The sequence below is a fragment of the Danio aesculapii genome, chromosome 6, assembly GCF_903798145.1.
Source record: "Danio aesculapii chromosome 6, fDanAes4.1, whole genome shotgun sequence".
In the NCBI taxonomy this organism is placed as follows: domain Eukaryota; kingdom Metazoa; phylum Chordata; class Actinopteri; order Cypriniformes; family Danionidae; genus Danio; species Danio aesculapii.
The window spans coordinates 40874606-40883906 of NC_079440.1; the positions used below are offsets into that span (position 1 = coordinate 40874606).

General features: G+C 36.5%; 1 protein-coding gene across 1 annotated transcript in view; it reads left to right on the forward strand.

Moving 5' to 3' along the window:
• gabrb3 (gamma-aminobutyric acid type A receptor subunit beta3) overlaps positions 1-9301 on the forward strand; it is a 92094-nt gene that overhangs the window by 57362 nt on the left and 25431 nt on the right. The window contains 1 exon segment of the mRNA XM_056460173.1: positions 7336-7493. Within this exon segment, the coding sequence (XP_056316148.1) occupies positions 7336-7493 (158 nt within the window).

The following is a 9301-nucleotide window of genomic DNA, read 5'->3' on the forward strand; positions in this document are numbered from 1 at the left end:
ACACCCTTACAAAATCACCCCAATCAATCTAAATCAGGGCTCTCAAACTCAAATTGGCGGGGGCCATATCAGTGAGTGACAGTTCATAGAAGGGGCCGTTTTAACATTCTAGCACACAAAAAAGTGGAAACCTGATTTAATTGATGCACTCAAATATTCTTTCCCCAGAGTATCAAATTACTGCCAATTGTTCTTCTCAACATCATTGTTTTTTGTTAAACTACGGAGAGGGGAAATGTATATATATATAGATATATATATATATAATATATATATATATATATATATATATATATATATATATATATATATATATATATATATATATATATATATATATATATATATAGATATATATATATATATATATATATATATATATATATAACAAATACAGGTGGCATAAGACTGATTATAATCAAATGACCCTTGAATATTTACAAAAAAAAATTCAAAAAAGAATTATTAGCCCCTCTGAATTATTGGCCCCTCTGTTAATTTTTTCCCCAATTTTCTGTTTAAACGGAAAGAAGATTTTTTTCAACACATTTGTAATTATTATAGTTTTAAGAAATCATTTCTAATAACTGATTTGTTTTATCTTAGGTTGACTAGGCATGTTAGGTTAATTAGGCAAGTTATTGCATAATGATGGTTTGTTCTGTAGACTAACAAAAAATATATAGATTCAAGGGGCTAATAATATTGATTATAAAATGTTTTTTTCATTATTATTGTTAAAACTGCTCTTAATCTAGCTGAAAATAAAACAAATAAGACTTTCTCCAGAAGAAAAAAATATTATCAGACATACTGTGAAAATTTCCTTACTCTGTTAAACATCATTTGAAAAATATTAAAAAAAGAAGAAAAAAAATCAAAGGGGGGCTAATAATTCTGACTCCTAACTGTATATTTTGTCATTAGTCGCGGGCTGGAGGGAGGAGGAAGGGGGGCCACAAATGGCCTGTGGGCCAGCAGTTTGAGACCCCTGATCTAAATGAAAGATTTTTTTTTCCTAAATAGAGCAATTCAAGCCATCTTGTGAAATTGTATTCATATTTACAATTTACAATTTATGTGTATATATATATATATATATATATATATATATATATATATATATATATATATATATATATATATATATATATAGATATATATATATATATATATATATATATATTATACAATTTATATATACAATTTATATATATATATATATATATATATATATATATATATATATATATATATATCAGAAAAAACAAAATCTCGCAATGTCAGATTTTTTCAATATTGTGCAGCCCTAGTACAGTATATGCTTTGACTGTTGAGTATATGCTTTGGCAGAAGTAACTGAGGCATGAGCTGTAAAGGCATCGCCCTTTTCTGGAAAGAGGAAGGAGTGCAACAGCTAATTTGCATTTAAAGAGACACAGAAACATGTATATGCTACCACAAAAAACGTTGCATCAACCACATGGTACAAAAAATATGCAGTGAGATATTTTGAGCTGAAACGTCATATAAATGTTCTCGGGACACCCCTAAGGTGTCTTGTAAAGAGGAATAATTAGACCCATTTAATATGCAGATGTATTTCAGCATATAAAACCTCAAAGGGATCCGAATATGAAAATGCTGCCAATACTCACTCTTCACTTGTTCAAAACCTATTTGAATTTTTTTCTTCTGTTGAACACAAAAGACGATATTTTGAAGAATGCTAGTTGCTGGCACCCATTTACATGCATTATTTTTGGCCAACTATTGAGGTCAATGAGTGGCAGCAACCACCATTCTTCAAAATATCTTGTTTTGTGTTCAACAGAAGAAAGAAATTCATAAGAGAGTGAGAATAAATTATGAGGAACAATAAATTATTATTTTTTTAAATATCCTATTATGATTCAAAAGTTGTGAATTATTGGAAGCACACACTTCCTACGTACTAATCAAAAAAAGTACTGGGTTATATAAAGCAAATACAAAGGTTACCATGTCCAAAAAAATTTAACTCTATCTAAAAATTCTGTATCTAAAGCTGAGTGTACTCCAGTGTAACCCTGCAGACCTGTATAGAAAATCCACATCAGTTTCACATTTGCAATCATGTTAAAATCACATCAAACACACATGGAACATAAATGAAATGTGATTTTCAGCTAAAAAAAAAATTGCGATCCCATGATAATTAAAATTTTGCATGTTTCATGTGGGGCAGTGTGTTGACTGAGTGGGTAGTGGGTGGTGTGGGTTCACAGTAAGAAGATTACTGGTTCAAGTCCCGGGCTGGGTCAGTTGGCATTTCGGCTGTGGAGTTTGCATGTTCTCCCTGTGTTTGGGTGGGTTTCCTCTGGGTGCTCAGGTTCCCTAGTCCAAAGACATGTGGTATAGGTGAATTGAATAAACTAAATTGGCCGTAGTGTATGACTGTGTGGAATGCAAGAAAGTGTATGGGTGTTTCCCAGTACTGGGTTGTGGCAAGAAGGGCATCCGCTGCGTAAAACATATGCTGCAGGGCCGTGCACAGGGAGGTGGAGAGTATTGAATAGTTGGCAGGTTCATTCCACTGTGGCGACCCCCAGAAAATAAGGGACTAAGCCGCTGGAAAAATAAATGAATGTTGATTTAGCACACAAAGCTCACGTGTCAATCGGATAACTGTTGGTTCTTTTGTAAGTTTCAGATTTTTTCTGCAGAATTTGCTTCTTAAACCACTTTGCTTGCAGTTTTCTTTTTCTTTTCTTTTTTTTTGCATTAGGCATGTTGTGTCTGAATAATCATTCATTCAGTCATTCCATTCATTCATTCATTTATTCATTCATTTTCTTTTCGGATTAGTCTGTTTATTAATCTGGGGTTGCCACAGTGGAATGAACCACCTCTGGTGTTATGGTTCTTGTTACACTGTCAATAACAATAAAATTGATTAAATACTAAAATAGTAAAATGCAATGTGTTAAGAGTCATGTAATTATATCTGTGAAAACATCCATAGATTAGATCACAGATACATGTCATATTATAAAAAAAGATTAGTTGACTTTATTTAAATGAGTGAGTATACCTGTTGCTTTAAAAACAATTAGTAGACATATAAAACATATGCTCATTCTGAAACATAGCCCTATATACATTTATGTAAATCACAAATTATGTAGCCAGAGGTACGTATGGCTGGCATTTCATCTTTAAAACTAATGCTACGGGGCAGTATGAAGCTGTTTTTTTTTGCGCTCACCAGCTGACCGCTTACCTCTGTATGAACAGTTTCCTGCTGTTACCAGTTTGTCTAGTAACTCGCCATGTATATCAGCGGACTTGAGATGAAGAGAGGAGTTGACCACGATGATGGGGTTCAAGTCTGGTGAAGAACGGTTCCAGAAAGCTGTGAAAAGACAAAAACCAAAAGCCAAAAAATAAAATAAAGAAGTAAAAATCAGGCGAGGGCTTTTTTTTTTCTGGATTGCTTTTTAAAACTGTCAGTTGGGTTTAGGGAAGTGGGTGGGTCAAACGATGCTTTTGAAAACAATATTGGTTGGGTTTAGGGAAGAAGGACGGTGGGGTCAGTCGATCGTTCAGTCAGTCAGTAAGTCAGTCAGTGGACAGTGCCCTCTGGTGGATTTACGTGAGAAGAGCAGGCACAAATGGCACTTGCAAGAGAAATTTGAGATCTGAAAAAGCGCACACAGCGGCCTCTGGTGGATTCGAGAAAGCAAAGACTGCAAAAAACTTAGCTCCTGGGGCATATTTGCAGCTCTCCGGAAATGTATATAATGCTACGTTTTCAGAATGAGCCTGCGTTTTAAAAAGTGAGTAAACTTGTTGCCTTTAAATTTCGAAGTAAATGAACTATGTGCATAAATATAAAAATTAAGTTAAATAAACATAAAAATTCCAAGTCACAACCGCTTTACTCTTTTTTTTAAGTAAACTTGTCGCTTTTAAAGCAACCGGTTTTATCACTTCTTTAGACAAAGTAAATAATAACATTTTACAGTGCAGGGTGAAAAGTTGCAAGTACTGTAGTTTTCTACCAAAAATCCCCCTAGTACGAAGTCTGTGTTTATAAAAAGTCTAAAATCTAAAATTATGAATCAAACATAAAATTTGTCAATCTGAAATATTTCTACCAAGTTACTTTATTTTTGCTGTGAAGTTTTTTCTGCTTGTTCGGTTGATATAGAGTGATATTATTTGAAAATCTGCCTAATTGGGGGCCTGTGCATCAGATATCTTTCTTCATCACGATAGAACAGACCAGTAATAATGGAGGAGCAATTACCACTCTATTTCCTCAAGCTTCTAAAGAGAAGAGCAGAGATGTAAAGAGTGGAGGAAAGTGAGAGATGGAGTCGGAGAGGGGAAAAAAACAGCCACTTGATATCAGCCATCACATATTCATAAGGCAGAAGACCCACTGCATAAATTATTCTCTTCTAAAACTGAGGCATTCATAGAGGCAGCGCTGTAATGATTATTCCCCATCCTGAATTAATGACACATAGAAGGAGACTGGATATCATCAGCACGTAGTCCGAAGGATTATGGGAATTGCTTGGTTGTGATTGAGAATGATGTACTATATTGCTAATGCTGTGATGAGCTTTTTCTAGAGAAAAAGAGTTGTGAGAATGCAGTGATTTTTTTTCATTCGGATGGTTGTAAGTGAAGATAGTGTGTAGTTGGACATAACTAAGCAATGGTTATCCACTCAAACCAATGGTGTGAGTTAGGGGTGGGACTTTTTTTGTCTCACATTTTCACAAAACCTTCCCACACAAGTCATTTAAGTAATTACTCTGAATTATGTGTAGTAGTGTAAGTCATCACATAATAAATCACATAAATTACGTCGCATGTTTTTATAGGCTGTGGTGTGTGTACAGGTTGCATAATGTACATCTGTAGGTTGTGTTATATGTGTGTAGGATGTGTGATTTATTCATAGGTTGTGTTCACGTTGTGTGTGTGTGTGTATCTAGGGTGAATGCTTGTTAGTAAAAAAAATTTTCCACCTCCATAAATAACTAAGCAGAGATTTCTCAACCCATAAGCTGCATGGTTCCGATGGTTCTTGATTATTTTTGCATAATGTCTGTGTTTTAAGGCAGGGTTTCAGCATGACGTGTTGATACTGATGCTTCTGTATTTATATGTATATATAAACGAGTAGCAGTGCAATATGGCTGTATATCGGCATTTGTGGTAGGCATGCGTTGTGCCTTAGTGCCACTAGTGACGATATTACAGCCAAATCGCATGCTAAGAGTGTGATATTGCAATTAATTGTGTAATCATCTATTTAAAAAGAAAATCAAACATGGAGAGTCTAAAAAACACTTTTGTATGAGGAACTACCAACCCAGGCTCATTGTGAAAACGTACCTCCACAGACGTTTCTGGAGACTACGAAATACGTCCCTGGCGGCACGTTTTTCTGCAGTTTTTGTTTTCGCGAATCCACCAGAGTCCGCTGTGTATGCTTTTTGAGATCTCAAATTTCCCTCGCGAGTGCCCATTCGCGCCTGCTGTTCTCTCGTGAATCCACCAGAGGCCACTGTCGACTCACTCTTTGACAGACTTTCTGACTGACTGGAGCGAACGATCGGCTGACCCACCCTCCCCCTTCCCTAAACCCAACCAATTTTATCGATTGCCCCGCCCACCCACTTCCCTAAACCCAACCAACACGTTTCAAAAGCAATCCAAAAAAATAAAGCCCTCGTCTGATTTTTTTTTTTTACCACATTCTCACCCTGCTATTCACTTGTTTGTTTTATATTTTGGATTCTGTTTTTTGTCTACCTGCCTTTCTGGAACCGCTCTTTCACTGGACTCGAACCCCCGTCTTCGTGGTCAACTCCTTTCTGCATGTCAAATCCGCCGTCGTACTAACGGGACAACTGGTTGCAGCCGTAATGTCGTCTATAAAGATGTAAGCGGGTCGGTCAGCTGGTAAGCGTGAAAAGGAACGGGCGTCACACCACCCCGCAGCGTTTGTTTTAAAAAAAATTAAAGCAGCCATACGTACCTCCGCCTATGTAATTCCTCTGTCTCCAGACAACGTCCGCAGGGCTACGTTTTCACAATGAGCCTGTGTTGGAAACTACTCCGCCATTCATGGTCGGAGTAATACGCAAGGGTGAAGGGTGAAGGGTGAAGAGGCTGGACGAGTATTGTATTTGCAGAATATCGCACGGCTATCAGCCAATCAGATTCAAGGACCATAATTCAGGGAGGCTAATAATTCTGACTTCAACTGTTTGTATAATACTCTTTATTCCAGACACTAGGTCCAAAAGTACAAAAGATAGACAAAACAATACAAACCAACATATTATACATTTTAAAAAAACGTTGCACTATACCATCTATGTTGTTTTTGTTGTGTTTTTTTTCCAGAAAATTGAAATAAAAGGTCATTATTTTTAATGAACTGATCTGATCCTTCAACTCTGCAGAGGATAAAGCAGTTTTTTATGGAAGAATGAAATTGATGCACAGTTTGATGTTTGAGATTTTGTTGATTTTAAGTGCTATGGTACATCTATTTTGCCACGTTAAACTGGCAAAAAAACATGCTGCAAATAATGCACAATAAAGACTGTGTCAACACAATCTCAAAAGTAGGCTTTAGGCTTTTATTAAGCAAATCAAGGCGTGAATTACTCATCCACTGTTTTTAAACAGACATCTGCTGGGCATGACTCAACTTAAATGCACGACTGTAGGCACACAGAATAAAGTGCCCACATAAATGAAAATAATAACATGTCAATAAATAAACAGCTGGTTTAGATCAATTCCAGGGGTGATATATTGTTTTAATATATACAATTAACAATTTTGAATGACTAGTATAATATTATAAACATTAATATTATAAATAAAAATCAGTTTTGGGTCAATGTATCCTAGCAGTTTTACTTTTTTATTGAAATTTGTATTCAAACTCTTATAAGTGTCCTAGCAAAACTTGCTTTAAGATATAGAGTACAAGCCATAAAAGTTCAGTTTTGATTTCATAAGGTGCTTTAACATTTAATGTTTACTCGCTATTTCATTCTCTTTTCTTGTCTCCTTTCTCACGGTGGTGTTTGCGCATCAAGGCTAAGCTACAACAAATCACTTTTTTTTTTGCCAACGCCTGCCTGTTGCCATAGCAACAAAATCTAACAGCAGTGCCTGTGCTGCTGATGTAAAATGTAAAGAATTTCTTCAAAGCTTTTTGAAATAAATATCAACCTTCTCTCACTCAAGTCTCCTAATTTACCATTTTTCCCTCACACACCTTCCCTTTTTTTGAAACATCTCTCTTATCACATTAACAGGTGCCTATCCTCGACTATCTTTGAGCTTCAAGCTAAAAAGAAACATCGGCTACTTCATCCTGCAGACCTACATGCCCTCGATCCTGATTACCATCCTGTCCTGGGTCTCCTTCTGGATCAACTACGATGCCTCAGCAGCCAGAGTGGCGTTAGGTTAGGCTTTTTATTCATTAGGATGCCCTGCCTCCTTCTGACAGGCTGTACGTCCTCTGTCGTTTCTACTGCGGAAATGCATGCCTTATTTAACAGCGCATTGTTGGATGTTCCAATAACCAGAACGCCGGCATTCAGTATTCCGTTTGAATTGCAACTTTTGCTGTACACACTCCAGGTCTCCTCAGAGTCCTCGCCCTCCCTTTGGTTTACTTTCTCTTGGATCTCGCCTCAAGACACACACACATATACACATACAGATATTGTAGAGGCGCATACATCATTTAACAAGGAATAGGCAGAGCCAGGTAGCCACAAACCCATTGCTTCTGACACACTGGATGGGCTGTTCAGAGAGACAGAGTGTTCTCAGTGTGTGTCTTTGCTCTGATGTTGTTATTCCAGAATGAGGAGTGACTCAGTTTACTGCCCGAAAGGCTACAGAGGCTCTCCAGCTGCAGTGAGGAGCAGGACACAACAGCGCTGTTTCACAAGCCAGCACAACACAGACTTTTTAAAGGCATCTCGTATAGGCACACTCCCTTTGCGGAGGTGGTTTTAAAATCTGGCTATTTCCTAAGGAATCTGTATTGAACCATTGAAAACTTTCTATTATAATCTTTTGCAAATTCAGGGGTACTGTAAGGCAAGGCAGGTTTAATTATATCTCACATTTTATATATAATGGTAATTCAAATTGCTTTACAGTGAAGCATCACTTTAATTTGGATTAATCCTGAACTACTGTGAGAAAAATTCCCACTCTCTGTCTTCAAAAATGTATTAAATTGATTTACTTTGACAATTGTTTTTACTGAAACACAAATTAGTATTTTAAAGGGCACCCATGATAAAAATCAACTTTTAGAAGCTGTTTGGACAGGACTGTGTGCATGTATAGTGTGTCCACAGTTATATTGGGGTGATATAAACACAAAAAACTATTTTTTTTTATTTTCTGATGTTAAAATAGGATCCAAATCCATCCCATTTTGAGACCCTTTGCAACGTGATGCAGGACTGTTTCCCCCCACCAAATTGATTGACAGCCGCATAATAAACAATGTCTTTGTAGTAATGCATATAATCATATCAACAAGACTGGACATGCGCAAAGCAACTGAGATTAAAAGATCTGTTTAGCTTTCTGTGATCCTCAATCATCATCAAATGGAATCAAGAATGACTTTTACAAGTTTAAAACGTTTTTAAAACAGTGCATGTTTGTCACCACACCGTATCACCACATCCGCACAATGTCACGGCAATTATAAAAGAAGACCCTTCAATCCCGATTTGGGACATTAAATTAGGTTTATTTCGTAACATTACGGATATAACATTACGGATATCCATGACATATGCCAACAATAGCATATGAACGTCTATCCTGTCACACTTGCCATGCAAAAAACAAAAACTTTGTAACGACATTGTGTGTGACTCATCGTTGCAGAAAGGCTTGAATTAACTCCACAACACAGACATCAAATAACAGTTCTTACTACTCACAAACGCTACGTGAGATCTGCTTTCTTCATGTCTGTCACTGTGCTGTTTATCTGATGCAGCCGAGGTGGAGACAAACTGACAGGCACGTGGGAGCGGTGAGTGGGGAGAACTAGCATTAAAGGGACAGGCAACAAAAACAGCTATACTGTGTTCAGAGCAGAAAATTCCAACATTCTGAAAGGTATTATAAATAATCTGGTGGGTGTTTTGAGTTGAAACTTTAAAGACTTACCTTAAATCTTGAAAAAGGTAAAATAGGTGCTCTTTAAAAATTGCAGTAATCACAATATATAATA